The sequence below is a fragment of the Drosophila subpulchrella genome, unplaced genomic scaffold, assembly GCF_014743375.2.
Source record: "Drosophila subpulchrella strain 33 F10 #4 breed RU33 unplaced genomic scaffold, RU_Dsub_v1.1 Primary Assembly Seq241, whole genome shotgun sequence".
NCBI lineage: Eukaryota > Metazoa > Arthropoda > Insecta > Diptera > Drosophilidae > Drosophila > Drosophila subpulchrella.
The window spans coordinates 45,903-64,249 of record NW_023665552.1 but is presented as its reverse complement, the minus strand read 5'-3'; the positions used below and the strand labels follow the sequence as shown (position 1 = coordinate 64,249).

The window sequence follows — 18,347 nt, the reverse complement described above, 5'->3', positions numbered from 1 at the left end:
CAGAGTTTGTCAACGTTGCGTATACGCCGCATGGGCTTTGAGGGAAAAATTTGTCAACATTTTCATGCCGGTGCGACATTTGTCGTCTCTACCTACCTGCCCACCTGACTTTTGTTTATGGTTGCCCCGGTGGCAATTTATGGCTGCCCATCTGGACCTTGTCTAATGACATAATTGGAGGCCGTCCGGAGCGGAGCTTAAAGTGCAACAAAGAAACCTTGGGGCTGCAATTAATTTACGATTCCTTGTGCGGGCGCCCATTTTGCAGCCAATTGGGCGTGCGGAGTGGCAGTTGCCAGTTACCAGTTGCCAGTTGCCAGCTGCCACAAGCTGGGGCATATGTTGCCGCAAATTATAGCCACATTTGCTGGCAGCCGCAGCCAAGTCGAAAGCCGTTAAAGCGGCAGCCCTGCGAATTTGCCTGAGCTGCCTGCCTCATTTGTTTCAAATTGAATTTAAAGGCAGTGCGCTGGCCAGGATCGTTGCATCCCCTATTTGGGAGTGTATGTGTCTGTGGCCCGATGCCAAGACTCGTGCCCCAACCTCCTGGCCATCCCGTTCTAACGCCTTCTGTCCGCCCCAGGATCAACATTTCGCTTTTGTCCGCTTGCCAGAGAAAGCAGAGTTGAACGCTTTTACCGCAGCTGTTGCAGCTGGAGCATCCTTTGTGCTGCAGCGGCTTAATCCGCTCGCTGGCCTTTTGCATTTTCCATTTTCCAGGCACTTTCCACGCCGCATATCGGGGCGACGGCAGCCATGTGTTTTAGGAAGCTTAATAAGCGGCAGCTGGATTAATTATACCCTGCCAAAAGGATATAAACGTTTCCTGGATAATATATAAAATGTAAAACTATATTGTGTTTTTTATAAAATTAATTTTAAAGGCTTGAATTAGTTGTGTAATACTTTTTGGTAAAGTATTTTTGGGTTTCTTTACCTTAAGATATTTTTTATTGGTAAAAAATAAATTGTGAATAAAAACTTTCCCTGTTCAGCCGTGTTGTTTCCCAAAAATTGGCAGCTTTGATTTTCCCCATTTCGTCGAAAGCCAATTGGCATTTCCGTTGCCAATGGCAAAACAGCAAGGATATTTCCCAAGGAATGCCCAAATGAATTTAGAGCAATTTTCAATTATTGCACAATCGAAGCGTAAATAAGTTGTAAATCATCAATTACCCGACAAAAAGCCAGCCAGCAACCCACTTTCCGCCCACGCACGAGCATTGCTCAGTTACAACAACTGCAATTGCCAAGAAATCGCCAAAAGCGGATACGTGTCCTATCGCATCCCGAAAAGCAGCAGAGAGGAACACACAGATATGGGGGCGCTGAGGAGTCGGGCTGGAGGAGGAACTTAGAACTCCGGCCAGACAATGGGCAATCGTAAAAATAGCAACTAACAATCCAAAAAGCACTCGGCCACACTGAGACCACGACGAAGTCGAGAACAGGAGATAAGCAGCTCCAGCTGAGAAGAAAGCAGAAAGAAAGCACTCAGGATAAGGGAAAGCCAACCAAAGGAACTAACATTTTAAAATAATAAAAGTATTCCATTTTAATTAATAATACCCACTTAGAATTAAAATAAAATTAATTTTTATCAGGGCTTAAAATTAATAATATTTTTTTTAAGTCCTCTGAATAATTCCCAGTGTCGTTAAAGCAAGTGCTGCTAGTCGGGCAGTGAAAACCTTAAGTAGATAGATATAGAAATGTGTCTCCGTCCCTGCCGGCATGTGATTTATGTGGTAAATAAAAGAAGGACAAGAACAAGAACTAGAACAAGCTCGGGAATCAAAGCCCGGCGATGCTTATGGGGATGGGTGTACGTATATACGGATATGGGGATAAGATAGGGGCCTCGACTCGAGCTGCAACATGCGACTGCAATTGCAACAAGCAGCAGGCGGCATAGGCGAAGACAAAGACAAAAGAACCTCAGAGAGAGAGAGAGAGGGGAGATGGGCTAAGAAAGAGACGGACTGACTGCAGTACGTCGGCGAGACGGAGTAAAAGTTTTTAATATTATTTCAAGTCTGAAATGAGGGCAATCAGCAAGTGCAATTGTCGTCGAGCGGCTGGCATAACAAAGGAATCGCTTTTTTGGTAGTAAATGTGGGGGGCTGGCAAGGAGGATGAACAGAACAAAGGCGTCACTGAGATGGATCCCAGGAAGCCTTTGCCAATAAGCGATGGGAGTGCCCCCTGTCAACGCCCAATGATGCATTTCATACCGTACCATACCCGAGCTCCACCCCCTTTTGAAGATAAAGGTGGCTATATGTCGGGGAAAACAAACAAAGGCCCCGAAAGGCAAAGAGATAAGGACAAAGACCGCGGAGGAGTGGAACTGCAGATAGGATGGCTTACAAGTAGGTAAACGATGTAGTTTCAATTAAGGATGTGCCGGGAAAATGGCGGCTGCAGGGCGCAATGAAGCGCAAAAAAGCGGGATAAGGAGTCGCTTCGCTGATGAAGTCGGTTTCCTTTGAGGAAAAGCGGGTGCTGGTTACTCAGTTAGTCCAGACTTTGGCTGGCAAAATGATAATGCGCGCAACCATAGGGATGCACACATCCTGGCCGAATGAAGGCGGAACGAGCGGCAGCGGAACCATCGATAAGGCGAATGCGTCAAACTGAACTTGTACCACTAACCCAGTTAGTCGGGGAACGAGTGGCAGTGACACACCCTCGGAGAGGAGGGCCACATGTTTCGTCCTGCCACAATGCGCATCCTGTTGCGAAATCACACGAACCCGAAGAACCGGAGGATTACGAACGTAGCGCGCTCGAAACGAATGAACTATGGAACGCTGCCGCAGAGGTTCGATGAGGCAGTTTGAGCGGAATTCCCAGCGACACAGTCTGAAATAGCTGCGCAACATGGAAATGTTGAGATTCAAAAGTAATTGGTGTTTTGGTCTCAAAAGATAATGGCCCTGCTATCGCTTGTAGGTTGTTACTGAACCTTATCACTTGGCAGCGGCACGTTTTTTACGGGGTTGTAAGGGGTCCAGCTCGTGCCCGATTCCCCAGATCTCACAGTAGGTTCACTAACTTGTCGGCGAAATGACGTCTCCGTTGGACGGTGCAGCCTGTTTCTGGCTTTCGATTATCTGGCTCCAGCTGGGTCTCATCAATGCGGGTCTGGAGTTCCTAAGGGTCTTCGTACCCCTGCCCCTGGTACGACTGAGGGAGATCGAGGACGAGGAGCGGGAAATCGAGGGCGAGTGCACGTTGGGAGCCATCAGCATTCGAATGTTCGCCTTCTGAAGACTGGATTACCATCATCTTTAGGACCTATGTACATATCAGCATCAAAAGTCAATGTTTCAACGACAAGAAATATCCTTAGATATTGAGTTCATTTAATTGTAAGAGTAATAGTATTCTAAATATAATATACATAATTTAAAGTTGAAAGAAATTTAAAAATATAGTTTGTATTCTTTAGTTAAGATATGGTACAAACTTTGTAAAAGTTTAGCACTATTCTTATCATTTTGTGAATCATTTTAATCTAACGACGTACACCCATACAAAGTATGAATGAATGAAACTTGTTTAATCCGAGCAGGTTTAGGGCAGATAAGCAAACACATATACTATATAAAAGTTAGATGAACTTAACAAAGAAAGATAAATGTTTATGAACAGGGCAGCTTTCACATTCTAACAAATAAAATAATTGTTCTTTATTTTTTTGTAATTATTGCGACCTAAAAAGTTCAGGGCTTTCTATGTAGATAAGAATGAAAATTGCCTGTTGGTCGCCCATTCTATTCTACGTTGTAAAAAATTCATGTTGCCTTGAAGTAAGTTATTCTGTTAAATCTAAAACATTTAGGAAAACCTATTTTATATAAACTTGTGTTGGAAACATAAATGGATAATGCATTCCGGGCTTGAGAAGTTGAATTTATTTATTATGCATCTGTAGGTTGTCCAGCATTGTAGAATTTCCCATTCAATCTTCGCACAACACGACTGCAAATTTTAATTAAAAATTCATTTCTCCTACAAACGCACAAAAAAGTGTCATTTATTTGGGGCAGCACTCGGACAGCCGGGGTGCTTATCTTGCGTTGACATACCTTGTCAGTTCATAGAAATATAAAACGAAATTTATGGCAAGTCGAAAGTCTTGGCCAAGTAGGGAAAAGTTCCTCTCTGTCGGTTTGCCTTCTCCATTTCGCCTTTTTTGACAGTTGAAAGTTCATTTTCTGTTCGATTTGCGCACCGTGGAGCTTCGAGTCTTCAATAATATTTCATTACGCTGCCCTGGGGGGCGGGAGCTTATTCATTTGCATAATTCCCTTGTTTACAATTTGTGTGCCACAGAAAAGAGCGATTGACTTAAATGAAGTTACAACTTGGCAGCAGTACCAGCAACAGCAGCATCTAAGTGAAAGCAGCAGTTGCAAAATAAGAAAATTTATAATATTCAATTTATATGCACTTTTTGCAGCTCCATCGCCTCGAGGAGCAGGAACAACAAGTAGGAGCTGCGGAAACAACAGAAACAACTGCAACTGCTAAGCTGATAATCCCAGATTTCAAGGCGCCAACAGCTGCACCCACTCAGGCATGTGCCACGCCCCCCGTTCGCCTCTTTTCCGGCGCTGTGATTAATGAGATTTGTCACTGGCTTCATTTGTATTTTCCATGCTGTTGACTGGGCTAGAAAATCCCTGCTCCTCCCTCGTCCAATGTCTCGGAGCCCACTGACATGCATATAAATTTCATAAATTCCAAGGAGCCTGCAATTGCAGGGCGAACGGCCCAAACGATGAAGCGTGTCCAACAGCAGCTGGCCGACGAATTTGCATTTTCATTATTTTCAACTCAATTTAAAAATGAAAATCACCAAAGACAAACAGCGACGGGTCAGGCTCCCAAGCGGAAGGAAGTCGCTTAGCTGGCGTGCCTTATTATGATTCGCATAAAAATAAAAGCCAGGACCTTCAGCTCCATCTCCACCTCCTTTTATCCCCACCGATAACTAAGTGGCACATTAAATTTACCCGAGCCTATAATTCATTTGTTAAGCCCGCCTCGGTTTTGGTTCCTCTGCCGGATTGTGTTTCGCTTCCATTGCTGGCCAAGATGATCATTAGGCTAGTGCTTATAATACCCTGTTTTCAGGGTAATCTGGAATTATCCCGAAAATAATGGCAACCACAGAGGAAATCTTCCGTCATATCTTATAATTTTATATTTATCAAATTCCTCTCTTTTTTCCTATTCTATAGAATTTGCGGTCTTGTTTTGTTAATGAATCAATCGTTTGCTCTATAGTATGTTATGAAAGCTATCAAAAATATTAGTGTGGTAAATATTGTTTTCTCTTACTCTAAAGAATTCGCGTTGCAAAGCAAAACACCTTACTACATAATATTTATGATATTGATGCACAATATGTAGCACCCATTTCCCACGTCGGGTTATAATAAAGCCAGGGTACTCACACTTTCGACGCCCTTGTGCAATATACCCCCATTTTATTCATTTGCCTCTGTGCTTTATTATTATTTTTATTTTTAGTGAATTTGTAGCTGCATTTCGGGTATCTCCACTTGGTCTCAGCTCAACTCCGCTCAGCCCAGTTCGCCTCGGAACGGCTGAGTTATGGTGGGCAATAAATTTATATGACATATAAATGTAAATAATTGAGCAGCGCGTAGCCGCCGTCTAGAGTTGTCACAGCGGTGAGGCAGTGGCTCGGGGGTTGAGAGGGTTTTTCAGAGGGGGTTTAAGGGTGCCGTCGGCTTGTTGACTCTGTGATTGATGTCGGCCCACTCTGCGGCTCCTCACTTAAAAGTCCTTAATGGCCATTCTGCGTCGTGCATTTAATTTAAAGTTTTGCTGCATCGCTGTGTTATACATTTTATTGTCTATGGTTTTTTATTGTACATTGTACAAAAGGGAGGATAACAATCTAGACAGTCAGAGTGAAATTTGGGAAGGGTGAGGTCATGTCGATCTTAAGTTTCTTTATAACATAGTTGATCTGGTCCTGGCTCTTCAGGCCGTAGGCTTCGAAGGGCTTCACATTGAAACGGCTGATCCGGTTGCCCGAGATGCCCTGGAGGAATTTATAGTAGCTGGGCCTCAGGGAACGGGCTTCCAGGATAGCCGAGTGGAAAAGCACGGCCGTGAAGAACGCGAACATGAGCATCGCGAAGTGGGGCACCTCGATCAACTTTCCCTCGGCGATGCCCCAGTTGTAGAAGAGGTGCAGGGACTTCCACATCAGATAACAGGCCACCGTGGTGTTGGGGAACCGCCGAAGACCAATGGATCCAATCAAGCCAGCCGGAATGGCGAAGAGGGCATCGTCATATCCGAAGGTGTGACGCAGACCGCAGGAAGTCGACTGAAAGGTTAGTAGAATATGATAAGATATAGCTTTTCAATTGGATATGCAAAGATATCAAAAGATATTTGGCTATAGATAGATAGTGAAATCCATTTGTCTTATGATTAACCCACCTTGAAAAGGAATGAGAAGATTCCCAACGCCAGTCCCAATTGCAGGGATCCCGTGTTGAAGATCTGTTTGCGCCATTCCATCTTGAGCTGGAAGATCTTGGGAATGTTGAGCAACAGCTTTAAACCCACGGATAGCCCAACGCCCCCGAGGAAGGGTTTCAGTCCACCAAGAAGGGCGTATGGAGCACAGCCCTGTTTGTGTGGACAACTGGGATGTTTGGCCTTCAGAAGGCGGTCGTAGAGCTGCAGATACGCTGTAATGCTGCGGAAGTTGAGCGGTGCTTGTCTGGAGCTCTGCGATGTGGTTACCACCGGGGTCTTCAAAGGACCCTCCTCCTCCTTGCCCACTATTAGGCCCAATGCCTTGAAGGTAGCATCCTTGGCCACCGTCTTGTGGAGTCCAGCGCGATATAGGTACAACAAAGCGGTGACACTGACGCCCATGATGAGCACCTGTCCATTGGGAATGGATCGCACCAGGCCTCGGGCCTCCATCATCTTCCACAGTGTCTCAATGCCCACGTTGGCCACGTACAAGGCCAGTGGAGCACGTCGCTCCGGTCGCTCGACGGCGAGGCAAGCTAAGCTGGCCAGGAACGAGGGCAACCAGGCCACTGTGCCGAAGTAAAATCCTCCTAAAAGCTGACGCAGGTAGCACACGGCGACCACGAAGAGGGTTCCATTCATCGAAAGGAATGCTGTCGACTGAAGGATTCCGGCTGCAGTGCGTTTAAGGTCCTTAAGCGAAGGAATGCGTCCTCTCATAAACAGAGCCAACTGGAGAAGGAACATTTGTTAATTGGCTATTTTAATAACTATATATTTAGTTAGATTAGGGGAAAAGGTACGATAATATAAAAATATGTAATGGTATTAGAAATTTCTGAATACCCCATTCTTTTAATAATCTTGAAAATTAAATGGTTGTTCGGAAAATGACCTTTGTATTTCAAAACTTCGTATCACCCCCCTAGCGATTTAAAGCACTTGAAGCAGGTGCAAAATTCTAGGCGTTTATAGCCTTAAGTGCCCCCTTTTGCTTACCACATAAACAGTAGCGTAGGTGCGCAAACTGAAAGGGATCTCGGAGAGCAGCATGCCCGCCGCAGCGCAGGCACAGCTCTTGGTCCATGGGTGGTGGTACTCGTAGCAGGTGCAGTTGAAGGCTATCTCCGCCAGCTTACTTTGGGCCGTCATGATCCACTTTGAATATTGACTTATGCTCCGAGGTCTACGATTATCGAATTGGCCTCGAGCAGATGATAAAGCTTATCGGGAAGGGGCTTATCGACGAAAGTACGAACGTACCACGAAACTCTCTCAATGCTCTATTTAACTTGATGTTCCCAAATTGGTTTTATAATCCAAGGGAATTTATGATATGAGCTTTTTAAAACATTAGTTCCAAGTTCCTCGGTTTCCAATAAATTTGGGTGGGCATTTCTCGAATCAGCCGCTGCTGGTGAACCACTTAGATCTAGCTGAAGATAGGGTTTCAAAAGGTATTATACTAGGTAAATTTATAAAATGCAGATAGGGAATGTGAAAGTAACCGTAAAACAATACTTACTACCTGTATAGTTATTATTTCAAAAGTTGTCTAATCAAATTAAGATATTTTCTCCAGCGCGGGATACACGTTCTAGCCTGGCCGGCCATCAAATACAACTGACTGCCGACAATTCGATACGATTTGGCCAAGTGAGGTCCGCGTGTAGACGCACTTTAGGAGACCCATGCCGATTACGCCGTAATCAGCAACAGGGCCCACTCCCCCGAATTCCTGCAAGTGGTTTGACTGAAGTGCGTTGAATGCAGAGGCACTTACTTATCGCAAACACGCGAGCCGAAAGTACGCTTAGTTGCTCAATGGCGATCGGTTTGTTGACGCTGCGTCACCTCCCGCTGGGGAATTCTTATCAATTTCTAAGAGCCCCCTGCAAGTTCTTAGAATTCTCTTAGTTATAGAGTTCTCTTATGAAGCCGTAATCAGTTGCAATAGAAGAGAAAAATATTTATCAACGATTCCGATACGAAATGGGTGTTTATATAATGCAGCTATCGTTAATAAACAACGTATTCAAATTAAAGTAACTTCCTTGTTTTATGTACTTTTACTCATAAAATCTTTTAAGCTTTATTAAATTTATCCAACATTATGTTTTACAAAGAGACTTCTATATTTTAACTTATATCATTAGAAACACCTTCAAATTTGTTGGCCTTAAAAAAGCCATTCGATTCAGTTAAGCACATTAAAACATATTTACACCATATCTAACATATTAAATAGCAAAAATTATTTTGGGGAATATCTTTACTATCCTATTAGCGTCTTGCAAGGCTAGTAAGTGAACTCCATTTCACAATACATTTTTTTTTTTAAATTTGGAGAAAAGAACATTAAATGGAACGAATTCTAAACAGTCAGGGGAAATAGAGGGTACGCCGAGGTCGCAACAATGCCCAGCTTCTTGATCACTTGGTTGGCCTGATCCTGACTTTGTACTCCAAAAGCCTCGAAGGGTTTCAAATTGAACCGGCTGAGACGACCTCCTGAAATAGTCTCGATAAACTTGAAGTAGCTTGGCCGCATGGACTGTGCTTCCAGTACGGTTGAGTGACAGAGCACGGCCGTGAAAAATCCGTACATGATCAAGGAGAAGTTCGGCACCTCGGGAACCTTTCCCTGGGAGACACCCCAGTTGTACAAGAGTTGTAGGGATTTGAACATCAGGTACAAGGAAACTGTGGTATTGGGAAAGTGCAGCAGTCCAATTGATCCGATTAAGCCAGCCGGAATTGCAAATATAGCTTTATCATATCCAAAAGAGTGTCGCAGGGCACAAGATGTAGACTAAAAGGTGAGTTTGTTAATAAATGGGAACTAATTGGCTTAATTTAAATTGTACTTACCTTGAAGAGCAGTGAAAAGATTCCCAGCGCTAGGCCCAACTGCAAAGACCCCTTGTTGAAGATCTGCTGACGCCACTGCATCCTAAACTGGAATATCTTGGGAATGTTGAGCAGCAGCTTTAAACCCACTTGGAGACCCACACCACCTAGGAAGGGTTTTAGGCCACCAAGGAGGGCGTATAGAGCACAACCATGTTTGTGTGGACAACTGGGATGTTTGAGGGCCATCAGTTGGTCATATATCAGCAGGTTAGACGAAATGCAGCGGATATTCAGCCTTGGCGGGCGGGATCTCCGAGAGGTGTTCAATATAGAAGTCTGCAGGGGACCCTCCTCCTCCTTGCCCACAATGAGACCCAATCCCTTGAATATCGCATCCTTGGCCACCGTCTTGTGAAGTCCAGCGCGATATAGATACATCAAAGCGGTGAGACTGACGCCCATGATTAGCACCTGTCCGTTGGGAATAGATCGAACCAGGCCTCGGGCCTCCAGCAATTTCCACAGCGACTCCACTCCCACATTGGCCACATACATGGCCAGTGGAGCACGTCGCTCCGGACGCTCGACTACCAGCGATAAGGAGCTGACCAAAAGTGCCGGCAGCCAGGTTGCCGTATAAAAGTAGAATCCACCCAGAATCTGGCGCACCAGACAAATGGCCAGGATAAACAGGCTGCCGTTCAGGGAGAGGAAAGCGGTCGATTGTAGAATGCTTAATACAGTGTTTTTAAGGTCCTTGAGCGATGGCATGCGCATACGCATAGCTAGTGAGAACTGGAAATGGTTTAAAAGATAAGTTATGTCAAAGAAAACAGGAAACCCTTATCTACTCACCAGATAGACCATACTATAGGTTCGAAAGGTGCCAGGGATTAGGGATAGTAACATCCCAGCCGTCGCACAGGCACAACTAGAGGTCCAAGGATGCACAAACTCCTGGCAGGTGCATTTGAATGCTACCTCTGCAAGTTTACTCTGGGCTGCCATGATCCAATTTGAATATTCGAAAGCGACTAACGCTCTACGAACTACACTTATCGAGTGTAGACGGGTGATAAAGGTGGCCGAAAAGTGTCAGCCAATAAGAACCAACAGTAGCCACTTAATCTTAACACTCTACGTTAACTTGGATCGGCAGTTCTAGATTATTTGCCTGCATAATATTGCAAAATGTCCACTATCAGACATCCACTAACTTTTGTCGGATCACTGGTAGTCCACCAAGTTCGAATTCCGCCATAACCTTTGGGTCCGATCATCTGAGCACAACTGAATGCTCAGCACAAGAAATACCCAGTGATTCGGGTATACGCACCTTGCTTATCAACATGTTGGCTTCTTTTATTTGGAATCGCACCAACTGTTTCTGCATAAGGTATTCCACTGAACTGCTTATCGCTCACGGGCCAGACAAAATTTGTTCTTTGATCGGCTTAATGGTTTGTTTTGGCTACGCTGAGTAATACATTGCCGATTTCTTATCAATATTTTGGAGCTCCCTCGAGCAAGTATAAAGCTCACTCAATTGATTCTCTTAACTGCCTACCACGAAAAAATCAAGCTTTCAAACTATAAAGGTAGTTCCGATTTCCACATTCAGTTCATTTTCAACACAGTTCACACTATATTCGATTTCTTAAAAACTTCTGGTTGTATATTTTTGATGATTTATTGATACCAAAAAAAGGTCAACATATTTTACAATTCACCCATACTAGCTTAAATTAGTAATCGTTGGGCGCTCTTTGAGCGCGGGAGACTCTTGACGTATATACAGATCGCTTTGAATTGCGGATATATGGAGATACACTGGTGGAAAAAATAATAGAAACGGCTCCACCATGCTTAACAGTCTTAATCGTATGCTTAGGATCGAAAGCAGTGTTCCTTGGGCGTCTCACATATATTTTCCCATCTGATCCACACATATTTATTTTAGTTTCATCGGACCAGAGAACATTGTTCCAGTTTTGGCGGTTCTGGTGTCGTTTTGCAAAAATCAGTCTATTTTTCATATTTTTTTGGCTCAGAGATGGAACCTTCCTGGCTGAATATGCTCTCAGATCTCGTTCAATTAGCCTGTTTCTAGTTGTCCGAGCTGTAACTGCTGCCCCTAAGGTATTTTTGAGTTCCTTGGCTGTCAGGAATGGGTCCTTTTTTACTGTTCGAGCCAAAATGTCGTCAAACCTTTTGGTTGTGGCTCGCTTTCTACCTCGGTTCTCCTTTTTATCGATGTAATGAACAGCGGAAAACACTTTTTTCTTTGAGCAATTCATTAGTTCAGCTACTTCAGTCATTGATTTGCCTTCATCACTCAGTTTTTTTATTATCTGCCTTTCTGGAGCCGTGCAGTGCACTCCTCGACCCATTCTGAGCCTAGAAGTCGTAATTATAAACGGATTTTCACCATGTTCGAAACTTTTTGTTAAACTTACCTTAAAGTACTAAAACTAAACCAAAAAGTTCGAAATACAAAGAGTCTAAGCCGAAATTTCGGTTGAAATAAATAGTGTTTCTATTTTTTTTTCCAGGCCAAACATGTGCTTGCCCTCAAAAATTATGCACACAGCACATAATAACGGCGAATGGGGCTCAAGGTGTAACACAAAATAAAGAACAGTTATCAGTGCTTCACATGTTATTGGTATGAAGCCCAGAACTTTCGTACTTACTTTGCTATTTAATAAGAAGTGCAGAAGTGAAAATCGTTTCTATTATTTTTTCCACCAGTGTATATGGTGCCTCTAGCGGAGTCGTCTAATTGATTATCTATTAGAATTTGATACTATCGGCTCAAGAGGCGAGTGAGTAGGAGGGCAGCGATGACTTCTCTACGATGTTTAATGCTTTAATGGTGTCCAGCGCCTGTTGTTGACTGCTCAAACCGAATACATCAAAGGCGCTCAGATTAAACTTGCTTAGCCTGGCAAAGATAAGGGATTCTTAATCAACTGCCTACGCAGCCCGTGCGAACTTTACTCACCGATCGCCCGAGATGGCCTGCAGAAACTTATAGTAACTGGGGCGCAGGCTCTTGGGCTCCAGGATTCCTGCATGGAAAAGCACAGCCGTGAAGAAGGAGTACAAGAACAGCATGAAGTTGGGGATGTGCGGCAGAATTCCTCGCTCCTGTCCCTTGGTGCAAAGGATCTAAGAATAAAGTGGGTTACATATCTGGATACCAAAAAATATAGATCATATAACTAGCTCACCTGCAAAGCCTTCCACATGACATACAAGGCCACCGTGTTATCCGGGTACTGAGTAAAGGACACAGAGGCAATTAATGAGGCGGGAATGGCGAATCTAGCATCATCTCGGTTGAAACTGTGCCGAAGTAGGCAGGATACCGACTGTTAAAAACGAAATAATTATTGTATATCCATCTCCAACGTCAGAAAAGCTACCTTATATAGGAAAGAAAAGCTGCCCATGAATATGCCCAGTTGCAGAGTTCCGCGATTGAAGACCAGCTTCTTCCACGGCATCTTTCCAGCAGTGATCCGCTTGAGGTTCATAACCACTTTGAGGGCCACCTGAAGACCCACTCCGCCCACGAAGGGTTTAATTCCCCCGATCAGAGAGTAACCGATGCAGCTCTGCTGGTGCCGGCAGCTGTCATGTTTGGCGTGGATGAGGTTGCTGTAGACGCGTACAAAGTCGGAGACATTAGAGAAGCTGACGGCGGGACGACGGCGAGACGGAGCTGGCTGCTCGCCGGGCACTGCAGGACCGGACTTGGCCACCGGTCCCGCCTCCTCCTTGCCCACGAAGATGCGAAGGATGTTAAAGATGGAATCCTTTGTAGTGCCAGTACGATAGAGGTATAGTAGGGCCGCCATGCTCAGACCAAAGATGAGTGTCTGCCCGTTTGGTACAGAGCTCACCCAGCCCCTCGACTCCGCCATCTTCCACAGCGTTTCCGTGGCCACGTTGGCCACATAAAGAGTGAGCAGTGGTCGGCGGGCTGGTCGCTCCACCAGAATGGCCGAGAAAGAGGCGAACAAGCAGGGCACAAAGGCCACCGTGGAGAAGTGATAGCTGCCCAAGATGTGCCGCAGTGCGCAGTTATATAGGATGAAGGTGTAGGCATTGGTCACCAGGAAAGCAGTCGATTGGATGATGCCCAGCAGAGTCCTGCGCAGATCCTCACGACTGGGAATGCGGTGGCGCATCAGCAGGGACAGGGCGTAGACCACTGTGTAGACCCGCAGGCAGTAGGGCGTGGCCGAAAGCAAGATTCCGGCGGTGGCGTTGACGCAGTGGTCCGTCCATGGGTGCTGGAACTCCTTGCAGGTTATGCACAGGGGATCGATCAGCTTGCTCTGCCCCGTCATTGTGGAATGTCGATCTGTGGATAAAGAGACAAACGAATTTTAATACAAATATTTAGGGGTTTAAATGCATAGCAAGAAGCTTGTCATGTGTATATAAGGTATAACATTTTATAACTCTACATTTTGTCTCATTTAATGCATACTTCGACCTATGGACCGGACTTCAAAAGGTTTTATAATGTTTACAAACCTGTTAGACGGATTAATGTCTTTCACAACATCACTACACATTTATAAATTCAATTTTACTAGGGGAGAGTTCTGTAGGTGTCACTTTTTGTTATATCAGTATATATACCAAAAATGATAATTAACTCTTTGTTGATAAGAAGTAGATACACTAAAAGATACGAACATTTAATTCCTTACTTTTCTGTATAGAAAAATGATGGATTTTTAAAATTTAATTTAAATCCGTTTAATAAAAATCGAATTTAGTTTGACTGAGTTGGATCAACTTAATGGGTAGTCACTGCATATGAGGTGTCTGGGTCCGAGTCCGTTTTTTAACCTTTAATCTTATCTTGGAGCTACGTAGGAACAAGCTGTTATTGTTCTTCTTTGCTTTCGCTATCGGCTGTTCCACTGAACTGGGAATACCGAAATTTAGCTTTGATTTGATTTTATTTTTAGTTCCCCGTGGGAGGACTGCAACTTCTGCTGGCCAGGCCAAAACTAAATTTTTTGCACAGGCAATACCTGGAACGTTGGATTATATTTGTGGATTACAGCTGCTCCACGAATATGTGGTAATTTACTGCTTTCCATCGATAAGACACATTGCAGATTAGCAATTGCGAGGGATTTGTCAATAGCAAGAACCAAGGCTATAAATAAACGGTAGGATTGTCAACTTTTGTTGACAAGGAAATATGGGGAATATTTAAATATTTTTTAAGATATTAAATCCTATCATCAGAAAACTGAAAAGAATCATATCTTTAAGTAACCAAATTTAAAATTAAACCATTTACATTTTTTATATATTTGGAAATAAATTTGCTTAGAGCCCTATTACCAGAACATTTAGCATATAGCATAGCTTTTTTCTTAGCCAAGTAGCCAGGGGAACTTTTCGATGGTGTTTATGATCAAGATTTACCTTAACTTTAGATTACAATGAGCCACTTAAAATTTTTTTCGGGGCCCTTAAAGTCGAACTACGTGCTACGGAGAATACATACGAGTGTAGAGTTACCCCATTATCTCGCAACGCTAGCCACCGATTTGCATGGAAAATATGGATTAAGCTCAGTCCACTGACCACGGGGTCAGTTTAGAGATCTTTGCGCAATCTTACTAAGAGCTACGAGTCATGGCTGGTATACTGGTAGTGGGGAATAAAACCCAGCTAATCAGCATTATATTATTGAACTGTAGAGAGGTACTTACGATTCAGCTACTTGGACACTTGAAGGAGGCAATAAACTTAGCCGATTTGATTGCGACTTGATTTGAGATAGGGTCTAGTGCTGGTTTTTTAATATGATATTAAATATTTCTTTCGATTGAGATTGATAGAGTTGCGACGATTCCAGGTTCCGAAATGAGAATATGATAATATATAATGACAGCTGAGTGACGACGAACTGGAGACCCGTGTTGAGATATGAGTGTACCGCCCTGATTGCTCCGATTTCCCGGGACATCAGATGCGAAATCGTTCGAGAGTATATGGATAATTAATGGTGTTATATGGGGCGGGCAGAGTCCAAAAACAACAAGTGGTTGGGCGGGGTGGAAAACACTTTCTGGGTCCGCTGCCACTGAGCAGCGAATGCTGCGCGGTTTAGCAGGCCTTCGACTGCATTTCCCCAGTCGCCGCGCGACTTTTATCACTGTTTTATCTGCTTTATTTTGACGGGAATTGCGTTTTGTAAACAATAATAAACGAGCTGAAGAAATATACTATTTGTACCTTACTCAAATATACCGAAAATATACCAAACGGTCACGCTGAAAAGTCGGTCGGCAACACATGGCACCGAATGCCGCAGCGTTTAGCTTTTGTCAGTCGCAGGAAGGCGGGTTTTTCAAATGGAGTAAACGTAAGATATATAATAAAAGTTTAAGGGAAGCTGGTTTTAAAGTTTTAAATCTACAATTTAGAGGCAACAAGGACAAGGCAAAGTAAAAATAAAATGTATAAATAAGACTGCCAATCATGCTTAGAAAAGGATAGAAAGATTCATTGCTGGGGAAAAGCAAGTAATTATTTCACTTAAAATGCCTTTAAAAAATTAAAAATGACCTAGAATTATTTTTAAAATGTGAATTTATAACTTCCATCTAAAAGTACAAAATTAATTGTCGACCATAGAAGCCACGAATATCTGTTGCTAGGTAGTTAATCAAAAAATCCATGTTAACTTTTAAACTTATACTTAGTCTACGGTAAAATGTGTTTATTAACAACCATACTGGTATATTCTGAGCTTCACAAGTAGAACTAAAGAGTTTTCTGGAGTGGAAACACATACTTTGGTTACTAATTGCCAGTGCTCTTACCCGATCCCAAATAAAACAGCATTTCCTGGCTAGAGTGGAATTAAATTGGCTGAAAATTATCCTGCTAAGCTGTAGATTCCACCTTGGTTGCTTTTCTCCATCCAATGCGGCCCGCCGCCCACGCGTGGCTCAAATTTTCATTTGCGAATCCTGTGGCGACCTCTGAGGCCACAGTTCGTGCCACAATCAACTGAGAACCCTGACTACCAAAGCACTTGGCCTGCCAAATTGTTTGCCATTCCAGCGTTCGAGTAGCAAGTAGACTCTGCCAAAGACTCGGTGCCTGCGCAATCAATTGGATTTCGGTTGTAGTTCATAAAGTGTATCTGTGCATGTCTCTGGCTGAGCTCTTCCACTTCCCCTTCCGTTTCCAGAGTCCTTTTGCTTCTGCTCCTCCTGCTACTTTTCATTTACGCATGCACTGAGAGAATAAGTTCACTAAAATGGGTTTAAGCTTTTACAATTTTGTAGGTTTTTTCGGATTAGCTGTGTCAAAAAATTCTTTCTGAAGGATGATTTCGAAAATGGTCTTAAAAAAATAATAAATTTAATTTTTAAAGTTTGACTTGAACAGTATTTCTTTGTTTCTATCAGCCTTTTTAACCAGTAGAGCTAAGTCCACACATTGTACGGTTTTTTTTTAAAATTGAAACAATGCCAACATGAATAAAATATACATTTGCAGGGAATTTTTAAAATTTGTAGATAATACCGATTTTTTTTGCATTTAAGAAAAAGTTTATTTCGTTCAGTAAGATTTTGTATATTGATTTTTTTTTGGGTTGATATTCTGTTAATTTAAACTAAAAATTGCTGTTGAATAAAAATCCACCAAGTTCAGGGCGAAATATAATGTATTACGATGTTCATAAAGGCATTTTTACTTGCCTTGCCATATCAACTTTTTTGTATCCCTATGAAGATTTCCCCCAGTGTAGTGAAGCTCTTTCGGTGCGGTTGACACGGCACAGCGGATATACAAAATATTTCGTTATTGTTTGTGGCTGCTCCCACTGCCGTTGGTTTTGGCCTGGCTGAAGCCATTTACCTGTGGCATGGCTTACTTTGAAAAGCCAAAAGCGCTTAAGTAGTTCACTCGAAACCAGGCCTAAGCAGATGGGGTGCGTCCTGTTCCAGATCCTTTCCGCCTTTGTGGTCGGGTCGTCACTTCTGCTGTTTCCCGCTCAAATGCTTAGCGAAATTGCGGTTGCTTTGTGTGATTCGCCTATTTTCCCTGGGCTTAAGCATGGTGTTGTTTTCGCCATGTATATCAAATATACTTGACTCTGTCAGGACCTGGCACTCACTTAATTTACTCGAGATGTTTTGGGGCTGCCTGCCCCATTCCCCGTCCCCGAAATATCATCGAAAATAAATCTTGCTTCTGACGTGTCGCTAAGTAAGCACTTGAAAAGCCAAGTCCCCATTGTTGCTGCTAATCTAGAGTTGCCCCGCTTTCTTTAGGGTTCAATTGGCAATTAGCCCAGGTGCAAAGCAATCGGGGTTGCAGGTTGCAGGTCGAGTGCAGGGTAATTGTGGATATTACCGGCGGGGATAAGGGCAGGCACACTGTCCACAAGGACCTTGTGAGCTGTCAATCCGGCAGCCACTTAGGAATCAATTTGTCCAGCGAGACGTGCGTTTAATATGCAGCGAGCAGCTTCAAGGAACGGATTTCCCGGCTCCATTGAGTTGCCTGACCACACCGGACGGCTCCTTCCCCAAAACACACCATCGCTCAGGCATTTATAGACTTGTCTTGGGCTCATTTATCCTGGTCCACAGACCAACCAGAGACCCGAAACACGATATACCGAAAACCGAAAACCCCCGGGCTCTGCTTAATGCGGAGGTCCTGGACTCCAGGATTCCCCGCCTGCATCTGGCCATTTGTTTAGGCCCTCCGTGTGTGTGGTTGCGTCCAAATGTGTTCAATTAAGCGGTAATAAATTGTTCATTTGCTCATCGGTGCGCACGGCCATTACAGAAACAGCAGAATATCCCAGGGTTTTGGGGTTGGGGGTTGGGAGGGAAGGATCTATGGCTGGAGGAGACATTGTCGTCACTGTAATATTTCATGGAGACCAGCAG

The 18,347-nt window shown here is 43.7% G+C and overlaps 4 protein-coding genes across 5 annotated transcripts; 1 reads left to right on the top strand and 3 right to left on the bottom strand.

Annotated features, from left to right (window-relative positions):
- Positions 1 to 3,046: 3,046 nt before the first annotated feature.
- On the top strand, positions 3,047 to 4,009 carry LOC119559577. Its single transcript, XM_037872597.1, has one exon. The coding sequence runs from the start codon at positions 3,070 to 3,072 to the stop codon at positions 3,271 to 3,273; it is 204 nt and encodes a 67-aa protein (XP_037728525.1). The 5' UTR covers positions 3,047 to 3,069; the 3' UTR covers positions 3,274 to 4,009.
- A 1,896-nt stretch (positions 4,010 to 5,905) lies between these two features.
- LOC119559576 (transmembrane protein 135-like) lies at positions 5,906 to 8,401 on the bottom strand. Its single transcript, XM_037872596.1, has 4 exons — positions 8,063 to 8,401; positions 7,537 to 7,973; positions 6,493 to 7,269; positions 5,906 to 6,376 (listed from the first exon to the last, which is right to left on the bottom strand). The coding sequence occupies exons 2-4, from the start codon at positions 7,687 to 7,689 to the stop codon at positions 5,939 to 5,941; spliced, it is 1,368 nt and encodes a 455-aa protein (XP_037728524.1). The 5' UTR covers positions 7,690 to 7,973; positions 8,063 to 8,401; the 3' UTR covers positions 5,906 to 5,938.
- Positions 8,402 to 8,865: 464 nt separating this feature from the next.
- Positions 8,866 to 10,420, bottom strand: LOC119559575 (transmembrane protein 135-like). Its single transcript, XM_037872595.1, has 3 exons — positions 10,246 to 10,420; positions 9,409 to 10,185; positions 8,866 to 9,349 (listed from the first exon to the last, which is right to left on the bottom strand). The coding sequence occupies exons 1-3, from the start codon at positions 10,396 to 10,398 to the stop codon at positions 8,912 to 8,914; spliced, it is 1,368 nt and encodes a 455-aa protein (XP_037728523.1). The 5' UTR covers positions 10,399 to 10,420; the 3' UTR covers positions 8,866 to 8,911.
- Positions 10,421 to 11,061: 641 nt separating this feature from the next.
- On the bottom strand, positions 11,062 to 15,651 carry LOC119559574 (transmembrane protein 135-like). Of its 2 annotated transcripts, XR_005220850.1 has the most exons (6): positions 15,141 to 15,651; positions 12,819 to 13,762; positions 12,624 to 12,764; positions 12,395 to 12,561; positions 11,847 to 12,334; positions 11,062 to 11,787 (listed from the first exon to the last, which is right to left on the bottom strand). XR_005220850.1 is itself a non-coding variant. In XM_037872593.1 (5 exons), exons 2-5 carry the CDS (start codon positions 13,746 to 13,748, stop codon positions 12,205 to 12,207), a joined length of 1,368 nt encoding a protein of 455 aa, XP_037728521.1. In that variant the 5' UTR covers positions 13,749 to 13,762; positions 15,141 to 15,651; the 3' UTR covers positions 11,062 to 12,204. The 2 variants fall into 2 exon arrangements, 1 of the variants encoding a protein (XP_037728521.1); XM_037872593.1 differs by having other exon boundaries at positions 11,062 to 12,334.
- Between the last annotated feature and the right edge of the window lie 2,696 nt (positions 15,652 to 18,347).